The 26,467-nt window shown below is 35.7% G+C and overlaps 1 protein-coding gene across 3 annotated transcripts in view; it reads right to left on the bottom strand.

Annotated features, from left to right (window-relative positions):
• Positions 1-234: 234 nt before the first annotated feature.
• SKAP2 (src kinase associated phosphoprotein 2) overlaps positions 235-26,467 on the bottom strand; it is a 199,452-nt gene continuing 173,219 nt past the window's right edge. The window contains 4 exon segments of one of the 3 annotated variants that reach the window (NM_001257598.1): positions 235-1,045; positions 1,482-1,583; positions 16,233-16,345; positions 21,763-21,840. In NM_001257598.1, the coding sequence (NP_001244527.1) occupies positions 1,491-1,583; positions 16,233-16,345; positions 21,763-21,840 (284 nt within the window). In that variant the 3' untranslated portion in view covers positions 235-1,045; positions 1,482-1,490. 3 annotated transcript variants of the gene reach the window in all.

Below are 26,467 nucleotides of genomic sequence, written 5' to 3'. Positions count from 1 at the left end.
CTTGGTTATGCCTTTTTACTTTGAGAATACATTGAGATTCTGGTTGTTGTTGTTTTTTTTTTTTTTTTTTTTTTTTTTGAGATGGAGTCTCACTGTGTCGCCCAGGCTGGAGTACAATGGCGCGATCTTGGCTCACTGCAACCTCTGCCTCCTTTGTTCAAGCAATTCTCGTGCCTCGGCCTCCCAAGTAGCTGGAAGTACAGGCGCATACTACCTGGCTACTTTTTGGTAGAGACGGGGTTTCACCATGTTGGCCAGGCTGGGAGATTCTTTATACCATTTTGTTACTGGTAGGATGGAATTTCTTATGAATTTTTTGTTTCATTAAATTTAAACAAAAGTACAGTAGAAAATGTTGCCAGGCCCATCATCGCACCAGGATATTTGTATGATAAAATGCTTTGCATGAGTCATACTTCTGGTATGTACTTGTGTTGCAGGTGACAGCACACTGCCATTTGCAACTCCATCATTTTTTCTTTCTTGTGGCTGTATTTAATAGGAAGTAAATGTGTGAAAATAAATAATAACAATAAAGTTACCTACAAAGCTTGAACATTCTTTAGCATTCTTTGTTTAGCAACCACATTATTTAGCATCAACCAAAAAAACTTGCATGATACATTAAATTTAAAATGCTATGAAATTATATACTACACTCTAAAAATAATTGATTTCCAATGATTAAGAAACATTACAACTCACACCAGAAGTAGCAATAGTAGCCTACTATACTATAGCAGACTACACGGTATGTATAAAATAGTGATGAATTCTTCACACAAATCAAATGGGTAAATAAAAACTATAATTATTTCTTTGCAAAATAGCAACAGGTATAACTTTACTGGTTGCATCTAATTTACATTCATACCCTTCATTTAATTTCACATCAGAGGAATATTTTAATGAGCGACTGCATAAAATAACAGTTAAAGACAAGTAATGTTTAACAAAACAAGGAGAGGTTAGGAGCTGTCACCCATGCTTTCATGATACTTCTAAATCCAAAGCATTTGCAGACAAGCAGAAGAATTTTCCTTTTCTGCAGAAGAAAGGGAAAGCTGCATTTTAATTTTTGATTCAGTTGAAACTTGATTTTTCCTGCTTAAAAAAAAATTACACTTTTAGCCAAGGAAAAATGTATTTTTACTGAACATTTTGTCAATTCAACTCTTCAGAAAGGCCATAAAAAGTGGTATTTTACTGAAAAGGAGGAAGTTTGGGAAAACAGCTGGTTACTATCAAAGGAACTTTCTCTAAATAATCTATTCATTTCCAAAGTAAATTCCAAGAAGTTTTTATTCAAAAAATTCTTATTTTAAAAATTAAATCAGATCAAATAAAACAAAAAAGATTTGGGGGCACAATCTTTGTGTTATCAGAAAACTCTAAAGACTTTTAAAAGGAAAAAGACTCATAACGAAGAGACCAAGAGAACATATGAGCTATTACAGAATATTGGATTAAAATGTACTTACCCAGGACTCTCAAATATCATACATCTCCATTATGTAGGCTTTAGGCACCAAGCCAATGGCTCCCTTCATTTCTCCTACCCACCAGCCGTATCTATTGTATTCCTAATTGAAAACAATATGCAATATTAACCTTTAGACTGGTGTTAAGTACAATGTCGTTTGTATGCAACTTCTTAGAAATGTTATTTCTATTTATAAAGTTAAAAGAACTTGAGCTGCAAATGTAAGCATTTTCATCTTTTTGTTTCTGGACACTTTAAAATGCTGTTAGGCAACGATTTAAATTAAGGTATAACACAAAGCCTGTTTATTACTGGGCACAATCACTCATGATGAAACAATCACTCATGATGAAAACCTAGAAAATGAAACTACCTCAGGAAGCCTTCTCTCGGGGACACCCTCTCTCCACAAAGCCTGGGGACACCTTTAGAGGCTATAGAAGGTTAAAGCCAGGATCCTTAAGCTATTATATTTGCCTTCAAGAAGCTTATCATCTAGCAAGGATAAAGTTTTTTTTACAATAAACTACTTATTTCTTAAACTTATATGACTTAAAATGATTTAGAATGTTGACAGAGGTCTGCCCCTTCTCAAGAAAATCTAATATACACACTTTAACAGATAAATTAGAGAATAAGGAAACACTAATAATACCAAAAAAATGCTTAAAAAATAATTCACAAACAGGTTCCTTTAAAATAGTTTCCCTAAGGCATTTATTATTCCTTTATGATTGGCCATAAACTACCTTAGATAAAGGATAGGTAGAAGGAATTTAAAGGTGGTGTTAGAGTCACCCTTATAGTGGAAGATCAATAGGAAATAAAAGTATCGCAAGTTATAAAGGCAAAATATTAATCTAGCTCTAAAACAGAGTGGTTGATGAGTCACCTCTGCATTTACTTTGCAACCTGAGATAAAAAAACCTATGCCTCCTTTTCTCCCACTTTTTCCTCCTTTGACAGATACACCACTGCTTTAGGCATTGTGAATACTCCATAACCAGTCTCATATGTCTGCCAGATTGACTAATGTATTTTTATCTCAAATTTATTTATGTGCAGTGAGATACAAACAAAGTAAAATGAATTACAAGTTTCAAGAATAATATCTTCCAAAAGCAATACTCTTCACAAGCACTGTAGTGCTCAAATTTAATTTTTCATATAAGACAAATTTTTAACATCAATCCCAAAAGTAATTTAACAGGTTATGATTTTCCAGCATCTGAGTCATAGATAAATGTGCATATGTATATTGAGTTATATGTGGGGAGGGAATGTTAATACTAGTACAGACTTAACATTTGTATTGATTAGTATGCTACTGACCATCAGAAAGGAAAATTATGCAATTCTTTAATAGAAATGTAGCATTACATTAGCGTGTATGTATTGATATGTAGTCTATCAATAGATTATAGGATAAAATCCATAGGCACTTTTTCAAACAGTGGGCAGTATCAGGATTAGGTTTATTGGAAGAACACAGTGGAGGGGGAGAGGGGAGAAAAGACCACTCCTGCAATTGTTATTCTACTGAGGGCACAGCTCTGGCTTGTGAGGCAGTAAACTCAAGATTTTAAGTTTTAAACTTTTAAAGTTCACTGATAGTGTGAACTTAGTGGACAACTAAGCAACGAGGATACTCTGACGCCCAGAACCCAATGATGGCTATAATCTATGCAGGACATATTTATCAGAAGAAAATACTAACTTACTGAAAGTCATGATTAGCAACCATTATATCTTAATAGGTACCTAATAAAACTGCCCTTTTCTAATTTTAAGGCAACGAATACAATTACAGCCTAATGCTTAAAAAACACACGGTACTTAACAGTTTCACAGACTACTGTAAGATTTCAAACTGGATAATTGACAGGGTAGGTCTGAGTGTTAAAGCTCTCACTCAATGCTAACGTAAGATTTTTAAACTCATTATTTGGAATGAGAAAATGAACTAGCCCCCTGCTCCCCAACGACAGACACAGAAAACATTCAATGAGAGGACATGTTATTGGCTTAAACTTGCTTCCAGAGAATGGCCCTCAATCTGGGGGTCAATGCTTCGATTCAAATTACAAGCCAGAAAGTTATTACTTTATAATATTCTACTTTGGTCATAGTCTGTGCTATCAATTAAAGGCATGTTATCATTTTCAAAAAGCTGCTCACACCCAAATTTAAGAAATTAGTTCCCAAGAAATCACATCAACAAGGGCAGACTTCACAGTCGAGAGAATTCTGTGCTACGGTAGAATAGTAAGATTTATTAACTACAAAGCATAGTGGTAAACAGCAGGGAGGAGCTTAATCAACTATGAACAAATCCCTTAAAAGTAACACTCTAGGGAGAAAAAAAGGTTTAGACTAAAATAATCTTAAATGCTTCACTTAATTTAAAATAATTGAAAAACATAGGAAATATACACTTCATAAAAATACTCTAAAATATCAGATTTAAATCAGAAAAGGTAAAACTAAAAACCAGAATATTTATTACCTTATATTTGTAAAGAATTGCAAATTATATTCCTGTTTGGATTAATGCATTATGATCAAATATAGTGAGGTAAAAATACAGGAGGCAAATTTATGGATTTACACTGCAGCCATTAGAGTATGTTGACAAGACTGCAAATACAGGAGCTTTTTACTTTTATCATTATCATTCTCTGTATGAGCCTCCTGAGCAACATGAATCCCAATTAAACCATTTGCTGCCTATAAATTGGAATGAAAATGCTTCTTGGAGTACAGTATTCTAAACTTTGGCCTGAACATTCAATATCATACAAGGTTTCCTTCTGAAAAAGAAAATCTGCCCGTCTTTGCCTTTTCTCTTTTCCGCCCCCAAACAAATGTGATTATGAATAATATATTACTTACAGTGGAAAATAATGCAACTGATACAATGTTGTTTTCCAGTCCACAAACTAATTATAGTATTGTTCTATAAAGTCACAGGTGCATCATTTAAAAAACAAAAAGGAAAACTCTCAAACTTTATCTTCTTAGCAAACAAAAAATAAAAAGACAAACCATGCCAGGCTGTTGTCTAAATCTTTGAAAGGTTAGGAAGCATCACGTAATCTTTATGGAACACAAGGTCTCAGGTACAAGGAGGTCTGCCATCTGGTATCCTTCACCTATTCAGCTCTTAACATCAACTGAAATGCTAACATAGGCAAGTGACTGTACTTCAGGAGGACTGATAAAATAATGAAGAGTCCTTTAATCTACAGGAAACCATTCTAGTCAATTTATAAGAAATATTGCATCCCTTTGTAGGACGTGTAATTATTTTCTATTAATCATGTGCTATAAAGCTACATTATGCGGTTATTCTGTTATCACTAGAAAGAGGCCTGCAGTCAGCTTCTGACAATGTTAGGTAATTACTAACACAAAGCTGCTTTCTCCTCCCGCAGTAATGCTATCAAGATCCAGAGGTGTAGTGATGCTTATTGTATAAAAATAGTACTCAAAAGAAATTCAGTATCTGCAAAATGGATGGCTTCAAGGCAAAATGTAGTGTGGCAATCAAAGAAGCAAACAAAAGCCAAACTTGCCCAGTAATCTGAGAAAATAATCGTAAGGCGGTAGTGAATGCTTGTGATCTAACTCCCATGTTTTCAATTTTCATACCACTATAATCATTTTGTTTGTTTTATTTTGTAGTTGAAATTTTAGGCCCCAATTAATATTTATTGAGCAGTAAGAGTGACTGGGTAAGAAGGCAGGAAAAAGGACTAGTTATGACAAAGTGAAACAGAGACTTTATCCAACATAATAGTAGTATTTACTCATTAACTAAATCTTTCTCTGCTGGAATATTATTTTACACTTAAATAAGGCCCAATATTCACTGAAATCTTTTTCCACCATGACTGTCATTTATCGAGTATGTTAATCCACTTTCTGCCAATGATATGGTAAAAGAATGCTGACTTAACAGCAACCTAAAACATTAATAAAATTTAATAATGTGCTAACCCTTTCAGAAATTAGTTACCGATGTATTTGAAAGCAACAGGTGTTTGCAATGTTAAAAAAATTTTGTGTCCTTTTTCCAAACATGTATCTGTGCTTCAAAACACACCAGCCTTTTGTGAAAATGAAAGTAATTTTATTCACAAAATATAAAATACAGCAAGTTTAAGAACCAATGGACTTGACTGTTGTTTTCTAAGTATTCTTCATTGTGATATCTTTATTCATAAACACTGTAGTACTATGAAGACTAGATACCTATTTAAAGTGTATAAATACTTTCATCAAGGCTACCTCTTTAGTCTCTTTTTTATTAACTCTTATTAGAAACTTTGTAAGAATCTTCTCATTTCTCATACATCCATCGTTTCAAAAGGTTATCTTTAAAATGCACAACAGGAACTGCACAACCTCGGTGTTTTACTATTACTATCTACACATTAACTACCTGAATCTTAGATTCCTAACTTGTTAAATGAGGAAACTGACACAATCTTTAAGGACCTCCATGATGTCTGAGCACCACCATTCAGGAACCTGACTAAAGACACTAAGTTCCCTAGTGGTGTACTGTTTTTCCTCCTTGCATTGTCTACTCCATTTTTAAAGCAAGAGAGACAAAGACAAGGAAGCGGACAGTAAGAATTTAATTCTCATAACAAATTTTAGTTTATATCCCTGAGTCATGATATATTTAATTCCATTTTCTACAAAGTCGACAGTTACAATATCATAGAGTAAAAACTGACATTCAGACTGATGATTCGCAGATAATGTTAAGCAAAGAAGACCATGTCATGCTCAGTAGAGAGTGACTTTGGTATACAGTGTACAGTATTTTACCCACCGATACATGACTCTATTAACTGTTCTCAGGTTCATCCATTCCACTTTATTCTCACTGGCACCACTAATTCAGGCCTTCATCACCTTGCCCTGGATTACTGCATTATCACTGCTACCTCTCTGTTCTTTCCAGGAACTCTTTTCATCAGTTTACCCTGCTGCTCAAGAACTTACACTAACTCTCCACCGCATTAACTATAGACTTTAGCTTGTTTCCACCCTGCTAGCAACCTTTTCCTGTCACTGTTCTAGCCGGCACAGTACAACCTTCTGCACTACGCTCATTCTACCTCTGTATGTAGTGCTCGCTTCCCAGAGACATCTCCTCTCCCTCAGCCAAATCCTGTCCAATGACTAAGACCTGACTAACTCAGTTGTCATGAAATTTTCTCTGAATTAGCTAATCCATATTTATATCTCTCATTTCAAGCCAAGCATTTATTCCTCAGTAGATTTTACGTACATTAGTTTTATTCCTTCAACTAAAATAAAGTACAAACTCATTAAGATCAGGGGAAGGATGTGCACTTAACTGTATGCCTCCCACTGCAGGCCATATAAAAGATGTTCCATAAATACGTACTGGATGATGAAATAGACTAAGTCTTCATTTTGGATGATGCACTAGTTGACTATCCTAAATATTTTCTTTAAAAATGTAATTTCCAATAGTAATATATTTTCTTTTGTGTATATTAGACATAGTTAAAGAATTGTAGTAGTGACTAAACAAGCATTTGTTCTGAAGCATTTACGTGTAGCTGAGTGGGCGATCTGAAGGAGCATGCTGTTCCCACCTGTGGCAGGCTGTTGCCACCATGTTTTCAAATGCACTACATGGGATGTGCCTTGTCTAAAAAGCTTAAATCCCATGTGCAGAAAGAAGGTATTTGTCCACATTGGAACAGGGACCAACTAATTCCAGTTCTTGGAAAAAATGAATTCAGTTTAATTTACTTGTAAGCACTGAAAGAAGTTAAGACAGAATTCTGCAAAGGCAAAAAATAGTATGACGGGTAGAATGGAAAATCTCCTGGTTTTTTTTAGCTCCTCCTTCTTATCTTCTCAGAAGATACAGAGTCTCATCCTAGCTATGTTGCTATCTAGCTTTGTGACCTTGGGCGATCCCAAAGTTTCTTCAGGGATGACTTTTTTGTTTATATTCTTCATTGAGACTCTACAACAGTGTAGTTATGTACTTAATATAAATCAATAAGCCTAATTATTATATATTTGGACCTTCACAGAATTACCTTTATAAAATCTTTTATTATATTTACTATGAAAAGTTTTTGTTGGAGCCAATACCTGCTACTTATGCACTTATTTATACAAAGTTGTTGAGGTCAGATATTCAGGGCAGATTCATGTGAGAACATTTAAGCAGCCAGTGCTGGGAAAAGCCAAGATCCTTCCTTTACGATTAAAAGAAATTATTAGCTCCCATCTCTCCCTTTTTTGATTTGGCTGCCAAGAAGTTCAGGGCCAAGGTGGAAGTACAACCGCAGAAACACCATTGTCTTTTGAGGTTTCTATAGGAGTGGTCCATTTTTCCTTTGGGCTTTTATTTCTTTTTCCCCTATTATGTTGAGCCTCGATTTATTTACCTATAAAGTGAAGGGTTAGCACTAAGGTCCCCCTCACTCTATGATCCTATCATTCTAAGTTCTTTTAAGAAGTCAAGATTATTTCCTGTTGTTAACTGTATTTTGGTAAACGCATAGTAAACATCCACCTGCCATACTGTTAACATATTGGGATACAAAAATACTTAAGACACAGTGTCTACCTCAAGAAGTTCAAAGTTTAGACAGAAAGCCAGAGAAACAGGTAATCATCATATTGAATGTTAGGTAAGAGAGGGAAAAAAATGTGTAAAAAGAGAAGCAACTAATCCTATAGCAGGATCTGAGAGGCTTTACATAGAAAGTGACAGCTGGGCTGAGACTCCAGAAGGAATAATGAAAGGAGCAATACATGGAAGGCATGAAGACCTGCAGAGATAAAAGAATGTGCTGTGTTCAGGGAAGAGTAAGTAGTTGAGTGTGGTTAACACAAAAGGTACAGGAGAAGATAAGGGAAAAGTGGTGTAAGTTGCTATAGAAAAACTAGCTTGGAAACATCAGGTTGATTTGGTTTCTCACAGGGTTTCTCTGGCTGCCTACCATTCTCCAAGGTAAGGAAAGAGAAGTGATTCTGGCCAGGCGTGCTGGCTCATGTCTGTAATCCCCACACTTTGGGAGGCCAAGGCAGGAGGATCGCCTAAAGTCAGGAGTTCGAGACCAGCCTGGCCAACATGGTGAAACCCCATCTCTACTAAAAACACAAAAAATTAGCAGGGCATGGTGGCAGGAGCCTGTAATCCCAGCTACTTGGGAGGCTGAGGCAGAAGAATCGCTTGAACCTAGGAGGCAGAGGTTGGAGTGAGCCAAGATTGCACCACTGCACTCCAGCCTAGGTGACAGAGCAAGACTCTGTCTCAAAAAAAAAAAAAAAAAAAAAAAAGAAGTGATCCTGAATCAATGATGATGTCTATTGGCTCTATGCTCCCCTTTCATCAATACAGCCATCCACCCTTTCCATAGCATAGCTGTTCTTCTGGGTTTTATACGTAATAGACACAGAAAATATGCATTCATATTTGTTAAATGAATAAACTCCATTCATACATAAAGTTCCAGTTCAAGTTCCATTTCCTATGAATCTTTCCTTACTTACTTACTCCAGTACTTACTGACTTCCCTTTTTTCTGGGATTCTCCAGGACTACAACACTGATACCCTACATTGTGTTTTATTGCTATTATCTATTTTATGCATTGGTCTTCTCTTCGACTTAATTGTAGTCTCCTTGAATAACAGTTTGTGGCTTTTCTGGATCCTGTTCAAATAGTACTTTGCATGAGTGTTCACCAAATATTTGATTAGAAAATGAAATAATTTTGACCATCTATACAAGATTTAATTATGTAAAAGATACTGTCAATAACATGGTTCGCTGTTTAGAACTGGGATGTGATAATTACAATTAACCTCTGATATAGAAAAGAAGTTAAAGTCCTAATCAAGTCCCACTTAAGTGTAGCAAAGTAGAAAGAGAAAAGGCTTTAGGGTCAGAACTGTATTGATACCTGGAGAAGGCACTTAATAGCTGCGTATCCTCAGATAATTTCCATAATAACCTTACTGGGCATCAGTTTCCTCATCTGTAAAATTATAACATCATCTATTTCACAGGGTTATTATATTAATTATATGTGTGAAAGCATATTAAGTACCTAGAACAGGACATTGTAAATGCTCAATAAACACTTTTTCCTTCGCTCTTCCCATCCCTGCCCACTAATTGGTATAGCAAAGTATTATGGCAATAACAAAAAAACAGAGTACTTTGGGATGCAATATAAGGCAATCTGATTTGTATGAGCAAGTCTCCACCCTGTTCTTCCAAAAATAATCTTATCTTCCAAAAATAACAAGTATTTGAGGAATATAACATTTTATTTATTACAATTTTAACTGGTTGTTCTTTTTTTTTTTTTTTTGAGATGGAGGCATGCTCTGTCACCCAGGCTGGAGTGCAGTGGTGCGATCTCAGCTCACTGCAACCTCTACTTCCCGGGTTTAAGTGATTCTCCTGCCTCAGCTTCCCAAGTAGCTGGGACTACAGGTGCACACCATCATGCCCAGCTAATTTTTCTATTTTTAATAGAGACAGGGTTTCACCATGTTGGCCAGGTTGGTCTTGAGCTCCGGACTTCAAGTGATCCTCCTGCCTCAGCCTCCCAAAGTGCTGGGATTACAGGAGTGAGCCAAAACACGTGGTATGCTGGTTGTTCCTTGATAGCTGAATACTCAATGATGAACATCTGTCACTTATCTATAATTTACTAAACATCGACTCAAACTTTTCTTAATCAGTAGTCCAGTCTCTGTGCTGAATGATTTCCCTGGAATATCTAGCTCCATGTTCTAAAGGTATGAGGAAGAAGACATCTCAAACGAGTGAAAGTATGCTATACACACTGAGGGAGTTCCTGATTTTCAAGGCTGAAATCATGAACTGTTCAACTGAGAATTAAAAAAAATATATATCAACATAGTGCTTTTCTTTAAGGTTTTGTTTTGCTGCTGCCAAACTCTTGGTTATTCATGCTGAAGTAAATCACATAGGCCTTGCAGGTGGGCTCCTTTGCAAAGCAGCTCTCTCCACTGCCACCTCTGCTCACCTTGCCTCTCTGACACTGCCTTCTGGCTTTTCCTGTACCTCTCAGGCCATTGCAAGGGCTGAAGCTGCCAGCCTGCCTCCTATAAGTACCTTTTGCTTTCATCTGCCAACATTTTTCTGGAATGTTTCCTCCAATTTATGTAAGAGAAAGTAGGGAAGTACTTAAGCATGTCGTTCACAAATAGATAACAAGAGGAGTCCTATGAGTAGAACTAGAACATTTTCTGACATGGTGTTGTGTCCATAAACTGCTTTTCACTACTAGGAGGAGATGGGTACTAAATAGGAGGTTGGCCTGGTTAATGTTTCCACTGTGCCCTAGACCATACATCCATACTGACAGCATAGAAACTAAATGTCATCAGACCAAACAAATGCAAGCACGAATACAAACACTACTTCTTATCAAAAGGCTATAAAATATAACATTTTGGAGCTAGCTTACTGTCAACAATGCATGTCCCATATTCAGATGTCCTAGTTACTCTGCAGCAGTTGGCCATGCTATTTGTGGCATACTGGGTCATATGGTTACAAATTAAAAACTAAGACAGCTAAAAAGTAACTTATTTCCCTCTGCCAGTAGAGCGCAACAAGACTTTCATTTATTAGCATAGGTTTGAAGCCAAGAAAAGCCACAGTAACTTAATCTTTACATTCTTACAATGAGAAGCAAATGGTCAATGACAGTCACAATTCACCAATCACTGGAAAAAGTCAACCAAACAGATATAAAGGGAGGTACAGCTTGAAACTCCAACCAATATACACCAAAAAGTACCCTTTTATTGCACATTGGTGACCACAGTCTTCACCTACATTTCCTGTGTTTGACTTAATAAAAAGTTTCTCAAAGGCTGCAAAGCTAGTTGCATATGCCCTAGACTAGATAAAATATTCCAGAATTCTTAACTCTCATTTTTCTTTTAATATCATAGTGTGCCTCTTTTCTGAAGTGTAGCTTGCCTGTTATTAAATCTCTAAAAATAATTTATTGCTTTAAAAGTAAGTATAAGAATGTGGTTAGCAATTTATTGATGAGTACAGATTGAAAGATAAACTAACAGAGGATAGAAATCCAGAACAGCAAGACAGAATAACATAACCAAAAAGGCGTTTGGGACCTCGGAATATACCTATTGCTATATCATCTGGATCCTGCTATTAAAATGATAAAATTTCACAAACGTGCTTCTAGGAAAATACTATTAGCTATAATACTATGTTCCTGTTTTATTTAGTGGTAGTAAAAATGAAATGAACACTAATAAAAATACTTAGCATTATTTTAAACAACCCAATTTCTTAAGGAGATACAGGTTTTCTATCTCAAATATGATTTCCCCCTATCAAATGAATCTGAAACCAATTGTTAATTCATTAACAATGCAACTGTCATTAAAATCACAAATTCTGCTTTCATCAGTCTTTATAAATTTGCTCCATTTTTTAAGAGAAAAAAGAGATTTCCAAATCTCCATTGAACTACTGAAGCTTTTAATTTTAACACATAAAAAAATAGCAGCAACCCTATGTGAATAGAAGTATAAAGCAAAAAGTTACTGGCTTGCCTTTTAAGGCAGGCGGTGTATAGATTTATTATTAGTGAGGTTCAAAGGTGAAACCTAAGAAAATGCTGGACACTTTGAAGGAGGGGCTATCTCAGCCAGGGGTCACATGATAGCTGCTAATTGGAAAATGTTAAAAAGGGAAGGGGAAAGGGCATAGTTTCTGCCTACTCTTCTTTCTTTATTGCAACATTTGATTTGCTCCGGAAGAAAAATAAAAAATAAAGGCTAAGATTTGTATAACTTTCAAAAGAGGTCTAAAATAAACAAATCACCCCCAGGTTGACTGAGTGCAGCTAACATTCCATCGAGGCTTTCTTGCAAAACAGAAGACAATATATTGAATTTTCAAATAAAACTATATTTCTATAGTGATTTTTAAGTGAAAACAACCTAATCCCCAAGCTAGTTAAATGTTTTTCTGCTATTACATTTACAAAATTAAAACATTTGCCGGGCGCAGAAGCTCATGCCTGTAATCCCAGCACTTTGGGAGGCCAAGGCGGGCAGATCACCTGAGGTCAGGAGTTCCAGACTAGCCTGACCAAAATAGTGAAACCCCATCTCTACTAAAAATGCAAAAATTAGCTGGGTGTGGTCGCACACGCCTGTAATCCCAGCTACTTGGGAGGCTGAGGCAGGAGAATCGCTTAAACCTGGGAGGCGAGAGTTACAGCGAGTTGAGATCGTGCCATTGCACTCCAGCCTGGGCGACAGAGTGAGACTCCATCTCAAACAAACAAACAAACAAACAAAATTAAAACACTCTTCATTATATTGCATGGGATTTTATTTCCTGTTTTGTCTAAATGTTAATTTATATTGAAAGTATGCATCTTTTCTTAAACTATTTTGTGTTGCCTTTTTAAAGAATATTTTCAGAATTGACACACTTCTAGAGGATAAATCAAACAGTGATAATTTGGTATTTCAAATTATAAATGAGTCCATTACTAAAAGAAAGCTGCATATCTTTAAAATCTTTTAAATTTTCTTATTTATTATTAATAGACAAGTCATGGCATTAATTTCTTTACAAAGTACACATTTTCTGTATCTCTACAAATACTATTTCAGAATCCTTAAAATGTATTCTTCTTTATATATACAATTTCTATATTTAATTCAGAATGATGAACAAAGTTTTTCATGATTAATGCTAATAATTTATTGACATGAAATAGGAAAGTAATAACCCATAGCTGGATTTAAAGTTGAATTTTTGACACCATTTTGATTGTGTACAATAGCTGCAATTACCTGCACCACTCATTCTGAGCCACTAGATGGTGTAAAAAAATAAACTGAAAGGTAAAATTTCATCCCATCATCACAAAATCTAAATATAACTCTGAAAAACTCAATTAAACACATTGCGAGACATCTAAAAATGCTAGTGATTTCTATACTAATTGTACTTAATTTGTAATAATATCAAGCATTCAGAATTGCAGTTATTCACATATTAAATGAATTTATGGTATTAACTTACAGTCTGAGTTTGCCAAAGTTTTGATAAAACTGGAAGGCCAAGTCAATAAAGACTACTAGAAAGTCTCAAGAGATTCCTAGCTGAACCTGTCTGAAGGAAGGTGGGGAAGTAAGTCTTCACAAATATATACTCAATCCAAAGCAACCTGTCTATTTGCAGCCAAGATACGCATCAATAGCTCAGAATATGTCCAAATCTCATCAAGGGAAAGCTAAATGTCCTCTCCTTTTTACCCTCACCAAGATTTACCAGGTTGATTCCACTAGGTCCACAGCTGGGTAACGATGAACACTGAACCTTATTCAGCCAAAGGTAATAATGTGCTGGCTAACATGGTCTTCTTTCTTGGCTCTTTTTTCAAACACCAAAATGAACCCTGGGTAGATTACTCATCTCTAGAAGGCCCTTAATAAATATGATCATGATGGTGAAACTTCAAGCCTTGCAAAACACTGGCAGAGGAAGTACTTTTGATCAGCTCTCTCCCAAATAATAGCATTTAAAAATGTTAGATGGAAGTATGTGCTTTCCATGGGCTGGAACATCTTTAACCTTTGTTCTCCAATCAGGCTTCACAAATAAAATTAGTTTACATAAAATAGGAACTGCCTCCTTCAGAATCCTAAAAGTATGATACATACCTATGATTATACTTTTAATTTCATGTTAACCAAAAATTTTTTCCTGAGGCAACAATAGAAATAAGATATGCCTATGGTTGCTTGTTTCACAGCCAGTTCTGGAAGCTGGTGCTCTACCTAGGCTTTCAGCAACAAAGACAACCTGATTCAAAAAGAAGGTTTTACAAATAGATCTACATGGGCTTTATAAATTTCATATTTACAAAAGGAGTATAATGGCTATATGCCACTCACTCCTATAATCTGAACTTGCAAGTGAAATCTAATCAACGTTTTAGTTTTATACACTGCAGCTAAATTGGTTTTAAAAAGACTGTGGGCTATATAAATTTAGGAATGATTCCAAGAAAGTTTCTTGACAGGAGCTGAAACTAATCAGTTTGACTGCTTTATTAAGTAATTAACTCAAAAAGCTGTCATCTTAACTCAGGACAATTTAATGCTCAATAACAGACTTAATCAAGAGTTGTGACGTAACTATCTATAGCGTCCAAGAACCTAAAACATCTTTCTGGAACAACAGTAACAAAACTCCATGCTAATGAGCAGAAGACTGAGAGAAATAAAGTGACCAGTCTTAGCTTTGGGCACCCTAACTAGCAATTATCACAGTCAGCTTTATTTATTTTATCACAGTTGTCAGAATGGGTCCTGGCACACTGCAGGTGCTTTATGATGGAAGGGAGGAAGGGAGGGAGGGAGGGAGGGAGGAAGGGAGGGAGGGAGGGAGGGAGGGAGGAAGGAAGGAAGGAAGGAAGGAAGGAAGGAAGGAAGGAAGGAAGGAAGGAAGGAAGGAAGGAAGGAAAGAAAGGGCACAGGAAAGAAAACAAAGGGAAAAGCACTGGTCTGGGAGTCAAGGCACAGCTCAAGTCATGACTCTGGCATTTTCTTGACCCAAGTTCCTTCATCTATAAAACCAAGAATTAGATTATCATCATGGAGACTCATCACTCTAACATTCGATGATTCTCTGTGTTATGATTTTATGCACCAGCCATCTAGTGTTAAAATTCAGTATGTGACCTTCTTTCCAAATTGTCTTCTGCATTTAACAAGTCATACTATCTCTCTGAAAAGTCCAAAATATTTCTCTAATCAAGAAAGAAGCCACATCAACCTTCTAGACTTATGATTTGACATTTTTCTAGTTATATTTCAATTGTTTTGTTTCTAAAGTAGTCTTGTAAGTAGACAGAGGGAAATTTTTAAATTCCCATATTACAATAGGGGAAATTAAAATATGAAAATTAAGGGAGCTCATACACATTACCAGAAGTATAATCATGATAAGAAACTTGACTTTTAGATCTAAGGACAAAAAGATTCTGAATAATCCAGTATTTTAAGAAGCAGATACAAGAATTTATATACACACATACACATACACACACACACACACACACACACATATATATATAAAAAGATGGGTTTATAGAATTATACTTTGCCATTTTGTTTACAAATATAGTATGCTAAACAACTTAAAAAATTACCTAAGCCTGTCTGAATAGAAAAGCATTGCTTTTAAATTGCCGGAACACCCAATGTATTTACATAAAGATGAAAAACTTGTTCTATAAACATAGTGTTTCCAGTAGTGAATGGCAGACAAAATCAGAATAAGCACACAGAAGAATAAAAAGGAAGAGGAAAGAAAAACATAATAAATAATCTAATACATTACAATGTTAACTTTCACATAAGTATATTGTTTCTGGAGAAGGCAGTAGGTGGATGTCAGCCAAGGGCTGAAGTGATAGGTAAACACACTGTTAAGTTGAATCCTGTTATCTGATTGTGTTTAAAATTTGATTACATTTCACTTGACAAAATAATTAATTATTGTGAACTCCCAATTGTTAACAAGGACCTAGAAGAATTCCAATTGGCATTTTTCCCTAGCGCTATAAATCCAAATGCATTAAAAATCGAGCTTTGTATTCCCTCTTTACAAATGTCATTTTGGGGTATCTTCTTACCTTGCTAAGAATGTAAATCACATCACCACGCTTAAATGACAACTCATCAGAAAAAGCTCCAGTACAATCCCACAATCCCTGGTAAAAATTAGCATAATCAGTGCTCTTATCCCCTAGGAAGAAGAAAGAGAAAGCATGAATTAGGGCCTTCATGTAATAATCCCTCATTTCAAAATAAACCAATAGAAATTAAACGATGCCCTAGATCACCAAAATAGTCTAAAAAAATTCTGTCCTGAGTAAACGAATATTTTATTACATCCACATGAATCCTATACCTCACTATCCTCTTAAGACCACTTGCAAAAAGATCTGATTTTGAATTTTGGCTTTTCTTTTTCTGCCTTTCATCTAAAATCTGTAATTGCTATATGCTGTCATCAAACCAGCACCTAAAAGTTGCTTCCCACTTATTTTAAAAAAGAAACCTAAGCCCACTTGCAACATGTTTTGAAGATGTGTCTGCCACACTTCACAATGAGCAATATCCATGAGATGTGACAGGCTTTGTGAAATAACCATCTCACAGAATTTGAGACACTTCATGAAAATAATAATAGTAAAGGAGCTAATGTACAAATATAAAACCAAAACTAAGGAACCAAAATAAAAAAAAACAAAACTAAACTAAACCCTAGAGCTGGTTAATGAAAGACAACTACGTGGAAACGGTATAAAGAGTAATTGCAGCAATTTTCCTCAGGGACATTCGTACCCAAAGCCAAAGTTATCTTTGACATTTTTTAGCAACTTTGAAATTGCCAGTGTTGAAGCTGCATTTTTCAACAGATTTTTGTCAGCTCCAGTTTACGACATTAGGCTCTGAATAAACATGCAACATACACTAGAGTATCAGCTCATCCTTCTAACAGCATAAGCACAATGGATGTGATGTGCTCAAACTGCCATACAGACCATTAACTGATTGATTATTTAGCACTTTCCACTCTGTAATACCACAATAAATGGGTAATAAATGCTTTGTCACTTATGCAGTGCGGATCTCCTGAAATACAGAACACAGTTAAACACACTAGACGCTTTTGTTACACTAAGAACTGTTTCCTGTTTTTAATTTCATGATAATTGAGTTTTGATGAGTTAACACAAAAAGAATGCAAGTAATATCAATAAGATGTCCATGTGTTCACTAGCCAGGCAGAATATATACGTGCTAACAACTTCCATTCCTGGAATGTCATCTTTGAATTCTGAGGGGATAACTGTGGAGACACATGCTGGACCAGAGTTGTCATCTCAGTACTGTTACATGGCTCTCAAACAGCAGGCTTTTTCGTGATTCCAACACAACTAGTCACATTAGCATGTCATTAGGGTGTTCATCTTATTATACATTATTGTGATTTATACAAAGTATTAAGTTTACTAGAAAACTTTAAAATTCTCTTTAATATATGAAATATTTTAAGGCCAAAAAAAGGAGAATCTGCATAATATGGAGTCTGAATATTTAGGAAACAGAATGTTACTTTTCGCTTATAAGAAAATAAAGATGGACTAGAAAATATACAACCTAGCAAAATCCCTCTATTAAATTTTGTCTCTTGTTTTCTAAGAATTAAAAAAGAGAATGAGGGACAATGGGAGTGGGGAGAGGAGGAAGAGAAAGGAGGAGGCAGTGGGAGAGACAGATACCTTATTGACTTCTCCACACTAGCATTTGAGCACTCATCACATACCAGCAGGGATGTATACAAGCTTGGGAATCCAACCAAGAACTAACAATGCTTGTGGCCACTCTTCATTACATTTTTTTCCCCAAAGCATGTATTAAGTAAATTCTAAAAATGGACACTAGAGGGCACTCCAGCTGGCCAGATCATTTCAAATATTGTCAATTTTTTTAAAAGAAAAAAAAAATCACTTAATAATAAAGTGACTGATTTCCTTTAAAAACCACTTATTTAGACAAATAGAGATTTAGAAGTTGAAACATTCTAGTCAGATTAAATCAACTGGTAAATGGGTCAAATGTTGTGCCCCTTGCAGTCCGTCAGTGTCAGTTTAAAAGTCAGGGAATTAGAGCAAAGAGAGGATGACATCATTTCACATGCAAGGCCTTCCCCCACAGTAACTGGCCAGGAGGTAAAAGGATCTAAATGGCTGGTTTCTTTAGTCTGTCCTCCCCATGCTGCTCAGCCTTAGGCTTGCTCCAAAAAAGTGGAAGAAACAAAACTTGGGCTAAAAACTAGAGTAGAGGTTTTGGCTTAGCTATGTTGTCCCATTGGGTTCCCCAGCTGTCCAGGCTGCTTTTCTGTTTTTCAGATTCACTTACAATAGTTTTTCATTCAACAGATTCTCAAAGGGGAGGGGAGAGAAAGAAGGAAAAGTATATGGTGATTTCTAACACATAATCCTTATCACTTTGGGGTCTCTCTTCCCCTCGATACGCTTGCTGAAACTCCCATTAACACTAATGGGAGTTACAGGAGCACATGAGGGGAAGAGAGACCCCCACCGTGTGCAAGATGCATCTCTCCCTAGATGTGCATCATGAGCATTTCATTAAATCTCACTGCTGTAAAGAGGCAACAGAGCTAGCGATTTGGCAATGCTGGGAAAAAGATGCATTTTCAACTGTGCTTTCTATAATCTTGATGATGATGTTACCCAAAGACCAACCTCATTTTTGTGTCCCATATGAGAGATCTGTTAAAGAATAATTTGTTTATGTCACACAGCTATATACATGTATGATTTACTAGTCTATCTATTTCAGCATGCAATACTAGTTATAAAGCAGAAAAATCATAAGTAGGGGGGAAAAAACCCTGGCAGTATATGTTTATTAGCCTTAGTCTCCCTCAGGGAAGTAATGTTTGAATTCTTGATATGAAATCTGGACACAAAAAATCAGAAACGGTCCTGTTCCTTAGAGAGCAGCAATCTCCTCTAGCTTACTTTTTAAAATTTAAAGTGTAGCTAAACATACACAAAAAATTAAGCACAGACAGCCTCAAAAGCACAGTAGGTTTGCAAAAGTTAGCACTGTTCACCTCTAAACACTGAAAAATAATCCAGTTGAGATATGTATTTTTAAAGATGGGATGAGGCAAATGTCATAAACATGCATTTTAAAGCACAAATTTATGTCTGGTTGTCTTTACTACATGGATTAATTTTCCTATTCTATCCACATCGTGATTTGTATTTTCAAAATTACAAAAAAAACTCCCACATTATGTTTCTTGTCCTGAGAAGCATGAATGATTAAAAAAAGAAGGAAAAAAAATTAATTAGCCAGCCTGTGAAAGATTAAAACAATGTTCTTACTCCTGCTTTTAAAAACATACAAGAAGAGACCATTGGGCAAAGCTAACAGAATTGTTATGAAACACGTAGACAGAGGAGACACTTTGCAAAGATGAAAAACATGATGACCACGGGTGAAACATATGAGAATAAGACAGTGGAGAATCTCTCCTTTGGTGTTACAAGGTTTAAAAACTATTTTAGAAAGGTAAATATATTCTATAGTGTTCAACAAAATCAAATGGAATCTTTATTTTATATATATACTCACCCACATACTGCAAGATATATAAGTTTGAACATGAAGGAACTTGTAAGAAACACAAGATTAATTTTGTTTTTGCTTACATACTTTACATTAGAAAAGTCTGTGGCGGGGGGTTTAGTAAAATCAGTCAATGTGAAAAATATATAACATTCTTGAGTAAGGTTAGAAGTTCATGTCATGTGATGCTCAGCAAGATAGTAATACCCTTGTCAACTCACTGCCCTGCGTGGCAAACAAACTTCTAGTGTTACATCTTTGACAGCCTAGGGAAGAGCAAAGGTCACTTCTATGCAAAAGCATTAAAACTGTTGCTTGAAAAGAATTTCATGTCACTAAAGATAAGAATTATTGTAGTGTTTTATAGCTATTGCATGAAAGGCTAGATCTATTTACTGCATTCCTTTGAGGAAAACTGATTTTTTTTCCTACCCTCAAAGGCAAAAATTTGGGAGATGTTTACTTTAAAAGGGCTTTTGAAAAATACAATTGCTTTAAGCCAAAATATTTGTATCTATGGAAGGACCATCTGTATGTATCCACTTTCTATACCAACACTGAAATTTTTTAAAAAAGAAAACTACATGTTTTTGGCAGAAGTTTCATGATACATAACCCAAAACATATATACTTAAATTACTATTGAACACAGTCCTCAAGATTTCACTAAGCCTCAGTGTTTTATAGCTGCATTTTATAGGACTAGAGTGCTAACATGTAATGATTTTGTTCTCACTTCCTTTCTGAAAAAACACTAACCAAAACCTTTTGTAGCAACCTACTTCTGCTTTCCTGTCCAGGTCTAGAATCAGGCCTCTGTTTCCTTTCCACATGTCACAGTAGGAAGGACTCTGGAAAGCTACTTCCTGAACACACACTTCTTGTCCACCCGGCCTTGACAGCTTGAAAGAGTGATGTATGGACATATCAGAGAGGGGAAGGTGACCCTAACTCTAGCTTTTTGCAAGACACAGAGATGATATGGCAGACCTTGCCCCAGCTGACATGTGGCTATGAAGAGGTGTAAAGTCCTGATAAGAAGGCAGTCTTTCTCTTCTTTCCGTGTAAAATAATTGCTGGTTTATCAAAACTAACCTCATGCTTGCACTACAGATATGGTTTATCTCCTGCTATTTGGAAATAACAACAAGCAAGAAAAGTTGTCCATATCATGTGATTTTGCACAGAGTGTATGCAATTATTTTTCCAGTCTCATTCATAATTAGTACTTGGGGATATATGTGCCAAGTGGAAATGGATAAGGGAAACATCCTTCCTAGCCTTTTAGGCCACCAGTGTCCTTTTCCAATTTTTAAGCTGCTGTCACTGGACTCTGGCATTTCTTACCCAATTCATTTGCTTTCTGTGTTAATCATATGCAATGAAGATATGCATGGCCAACATTTAAACAGGCTGCAGATCAATTAGCGGTCTTAAGTTTATCTGATTTTTATCAAAGAAGACAGAGCTGTGGGTCGATTGTCAGAGCCTGTGTCAAGTTGACCTTTTCAGAGATGTCTACATTGCCAGTCCCCTGGGCAACTTGTTGTCCCCTGTTAGTCTCTGAATGGCAGAAGTCTGTTCTGCTCAAGCACAAAGTATACACAGATGTCTATATTACATTCTTATAGGTTTGACAGCAACTGCATGTTGTATCTATAAACTGTCCTTTAGCAGTGACACTTCCTCAATGATGATAAGCTAATTTATGCAACTAAATCTCCTTTGTGCAGAAATGAAAGCTAATTGAGTCATTACAAAGTAATTCAGGAAGGAATACCTTGTATAAATTGGCTTACTTTATAAATCCTTCTCAAGTGGTTTTCATGCATCCTAAATGGGACTAAGCAGCTTATCAGCCATAAGATATCCAGGCCAAACAAGCCAACTTTGGGGAGCTGTGTAAACATCTTTAGAACAGTAAGAACATGGATAAAATGAAAGTGAACAAAAGCAAAATAAGGTTTGCCAAGAAGCTACACAATTCATTACCTGAGGTGTGATGAACACTATCCTGACTCATCTTCCTTTGTTCTTCCACTTTCACTGGAGCACTGTCCTCTTCTTCTTCTGTAAATAAACATTATCAATGGCACACTGAAGGGTTTTCTCAGGGATAACAATACAGTACTCACTCCATTTGAAAAGCCAAACTAAAAGTTTATAACACATAAACATTATTTTTCAAAGAATAAAACAATTCAAGATTCACATTCCTTTTTCAACAATCTAACACTGAATAAATAAAATACTAGCTACTGCCAAATAGCAACCTTTCCAACTGGCTTGGCAAAATTTAAGATACGTACTAATGCACTGCATATTTTGTTTTAAATACTTTTAGAAACTCATCTGGAACAATCTTAATTTCAGGAAAGCCCTTAAATCCACCAAAGTAACACTCAGCATTATACTGATACACCACATTATACTGTGTGGCAGAAGTATCATATATAAAATCATGGTCCCTAAAACATCATATAGCAAGGAGAAAATGTGTTAACCTATAAATGTGTAAACCTAAAAATGCAGTTAACCTATAAATCATTTATTGAGTATCATATAATTTCATGTTTTCTCACTTACTCTTCACAGGAAGATACTATAAGGATCCTCATCCTTCGAGGTAATTCCCCCAAAATTATACCAAGGACCTATTATGTGTCATATACAATGGTGGATGTTAAAATCTCATAGACAAATAATTTTTAATCCTCATTCTACAGACAAGTATATTTTTAGAGACTCAAAAAGGTGAAGTAACTTCCAAAGTGTGTCATTCAAACTTAAGTTTGTGATTATAAAGTCAATGTTCTTTATCCTACATATAATCAGTGCTTTATTTACATTTGTTCCACATTCACCTATACCATTCCTTCCCCAAATTATGCAAAGAAATAAGATAAAATTAAACGAGAAGAGTTTTAAATAGACTTAATAAACTAATTATTTTACACCAAGAAAAATATTTATTACATAATTTTTCCTCACCTAAGGATTTACATACAAACCTAGAAATACTTAAGGCAGGACATAAAAACAAATGGCATGCCAAAGAAAAACTGGATTCAAAGAGAATCAGTTCCAAGAAAACTCCTAAAACTTTAAAGAAAACTATGCAAAATATATAAATGTAGCCATTGTAACTATTCAATCAATCAATCGATCAATCAATCAATCTTCATTGGATATTAACTAAGTGTAAGACAGAGGGGATCCACCAAGGAGGTAAAAGTAACAGGAAGCCTCTGCTCACAGGAAGCTGACAGCACAGATGGGACAGAAGACAAGCTCTAAAGGAAAACAGGCTGAAGGGGCCTAAATCTGACAAGTGAGGCACAAAGTACTGAAGAAATGCAGCAGGAAAACCACCCAACTAGGGAGTACCACGGAAGGGATGGAGAGAGTTTAAATAAGGAGAGAGGGTAAGAAGGGTATTTCCAGAGGGATAGGTATGATCTTTAAAAGAAAAAGGCACATTCACATTCATTTTGACTAAAGAATCTGGTACACATAGGGGAAGAGCCAGGTAGGAGTTACGCTCATAGTTTGGACCAGCTGTTGAGGGGCCATGAACATCTTGTTATGGACTGTAGGCTTTTATTTGGTGGGCAATAAGAGCCTTAGAAGGTTTTTTGAGCAGAGAAAGGGCAGGACTGAAGCTATGCTTCAGAAATGGACATCTGATCCCATTGTCTCAGATAGCCTAAAGAAGGGGTAAGGAGAGAGACCACCGTGGACAAAGGGGAAGGAAGTCCTGAACTGAAGGGGCAAAGGAAATGGAAAGGAGATGGTTATGAGAGGTAAAAGAACTAGAATGGATAAGTTTTGTGCCTGAATGTGGAGGCATGAAGGGAAAAAAAAGAGCAACCAAGGATGGCTAAGGTTTTGAGCTTAGTTAACTGAGAAATGGGCACATTATTACTAAAAGGAGGACAGCCAAGATAATCTATCTTACTGGGGAACACAAGGAGTTGAGGAATTTAATGTATTGGTGGGGTAACCCAGAGAACATGTCTGGGCAACTGCAAAGTATGGTAGAGTAGTCAGGACTATAGGTAGAAATTTAGGAGTCTCCTGAAAATTTTAAATGGGGATGAATCAAAATCAGCATTTCAATCAAGCTTGAGGGTAGCTGTACTTACACCACAAACAGAACTGTTCTGAATTTCTGTAACTCAATTCAAATAAAATAGTGACAGCTCCAATATAAGGGACGCCTGAAAATATCTGGCATTTTATTCATATTGTTAAACCTAACACTGACAATTTAATATGGTTCAGTCAAATAAAGAGAAGACCTAATAAAAGTATACTACTTTTTAAAAAAGTATCCTATCTCCTTTCTTTTTAACAATAGTCATCTCACTTATGCCAAACTTCAAAGGCTAGTTTTACTAAATGGGTTAATAGGGTGTTTCCATATAAGGTTTTAAAGGTAGAAGGGACGTTTACAGTCATTATTCCAACCTACTCATTTTACTGACAGATAATTTTGTAAAAGGTGAAGGAGAAAGCTTTCCTTACTTTTCACACTTTCTTTCCATAGCACCCACTCCCCTTTTAATTCAGTCACAAATTCAATAGTAAGAAGTAAATTAAAAAATGGATAAAGACATTTGTCCTCAGTCAAAAGCTATAACTGCATCAATACAATAGGTACTATTCGTGACTTTTAAGGAGACCGTGGGGGCCGGGCACCGTCACTCATGCCTGTAATCCCAGCACTTCGGAGGCCCAGGTGGGTGGATCACCTGAGGTCAGGAGATTGAGACAAGCCTGGCCAACATGGCGAAACCACGTCTCTACTAAAAACACAAAAATTAGCCTGGCATGGTGGCAGGCACTTGTAATCCCAGCTACTCAGGAGGCTGAGGCAAGAGAATTGCTTGAACCCGGGAGGCGAAGGTTGCAATGAGCCGAGATCGCGCCACTGCACTCCAGCCTGTGCCACAAGAGCGAAGCTCCATCTCAAAAAAAAAAAAAAAAGAGACAGTGGGATTTAGATTTCACCACCCAAATCAGCATCAACATATAAAAATTCATTACAATACTTAATGAAAAAACTCTGCTCTTTGACAAAGTTAACAATGAATTTAGAAGTATTTGTTACTATGAATTTTTTATTAAAATTTAAGTGCCAGTAACATGTACTCTGGATTGTATACTGGTGACAGAGAGCTTTGTCCTTAGAAATATGTATTCTTAAATTATCAGAATAATGATATTAAAAGTATTTACTTAAGAATTAATGTTTACTATAATATATCCAAATTGAAATCCATGTGAGATGCCATTTAATAAGCAGATTTTAGAGGATGAGATGCTCATTAAGGACACTTCCTTTTTCCTTTTTAAACCTGGTAGTGATATTTTTAAACCAAAGCCTTATGCATTTCATATATCAATTTTTCTTAACAATATTTAAACAACTCATTTTATCTTGGCTAACAATACAAACAGCTTCCATATAAAAGATAACAAAATCAAATATGGTGTATGTTTTTGAATTTTAGGCAGGGGAAAAAACCTCAGACTGAACCTTGAATAGAACTTGGCACAAAGGAGATGTTCGAGAAATATAGAGTGAACAAATGGATTGAAAAAATCATAAAAATAAATCTTAACATATTCATTTATTAATAGAATAAAGCTCTTAAAAATATGTAAGAATGAGGGACCAAAATTCTACGCAATAATAACCTTCATATTAGAAATGTATACATTCACATGTTTTTTTATTTAGGTTTGTTATTAAATATGTATTATTTTGGTGTTGAGGCACAATGTCATTGTACAACACTAATTAATACCTCAAATAGTCAGTGTTTGTGAGTTAATATATTCCATTCAACATTTTAATAACAGTAAACAAAAACAGCTCAGCTATGCAGTAAAATCCATCAAACCACACAGATGGTTATAAGGTTTTCATTATGTGGTTTCCATAGCAATCATATTGCAAATCTGGAAGCTTCTTGCAAATAAGCAGCTTGTATTTACATGCCTCTCAGCTGCAGCACAAAACTCTTCAACATGTGAAATTATTATTCCAATCACACATTGTTAGAAGAATCATCAGGAGATTTTTTTTTTTTTTAACAGGATGAAAATAACCGTAAAATGAGCTAAGTGCAGAAGAAAATTCAAACATAGTCACACGTTTACTAAACTGATCAGTGAGAACAGTAGAAATGTTCTGGTAGTCATCAAAAGGTTTTAACCTGTCAAAAATATGAAACTTCCAGGAGCAATCAGATCCTGCAGAATTAAAAAAAACCATAAACTGCACCCACCCCACTTTTTAATAGATATTCGGCCTTCTCTCTGAGTTGAGCAAAGAGAGGAAGAATGGCAAATAGTTTGAGTCTTCCCAAATCTTTTTAGCATTTGAGAAAAAGCTTACTGTGGGAAAAGTCATGGCCCTTTTTTCCCCCTTTTAACCTATTTAATTTACAAAATGGATCCAGCTCCGTAACAGATGGATTATTACCCCAATAAGGATTGCAAATCTGTCTAGCTATGAAGTTTTTACAAAATGGGCATTTATGGCTTACTAATGTTCTTATCTTCAGGATAAATAACCAAAAAGAAGAGTTACAAGCAAATGGCACCATTTAGCTGACATTGCTTGAAAAAGGGTTGAAGACAATTTGTTAGCACCAACTCAAGGTATATGATGTTCACATCAAGGCTG

The sequence above is a fragment of the Macaca mulatta genome, chromosome 3 (genome assembly GCF_049350105.2).
Source record: "Macaca mulatta isolate MMU2019108-1 chromosome 3, T2T-MMU8v2.0, whole genome shotgun sequence".
NCBI classification, from domain to species: Eukaryota; Metazoa; Chordata; class Mammalia; order Primates; family Cercopithecidae; genus Macaca; species Macaca mulatta.
The sequence above is the reverse complement of the archived record's forward strand: the minus strand, read 5'-3'. Positions and strand labels throughout refer to the sequence as shown.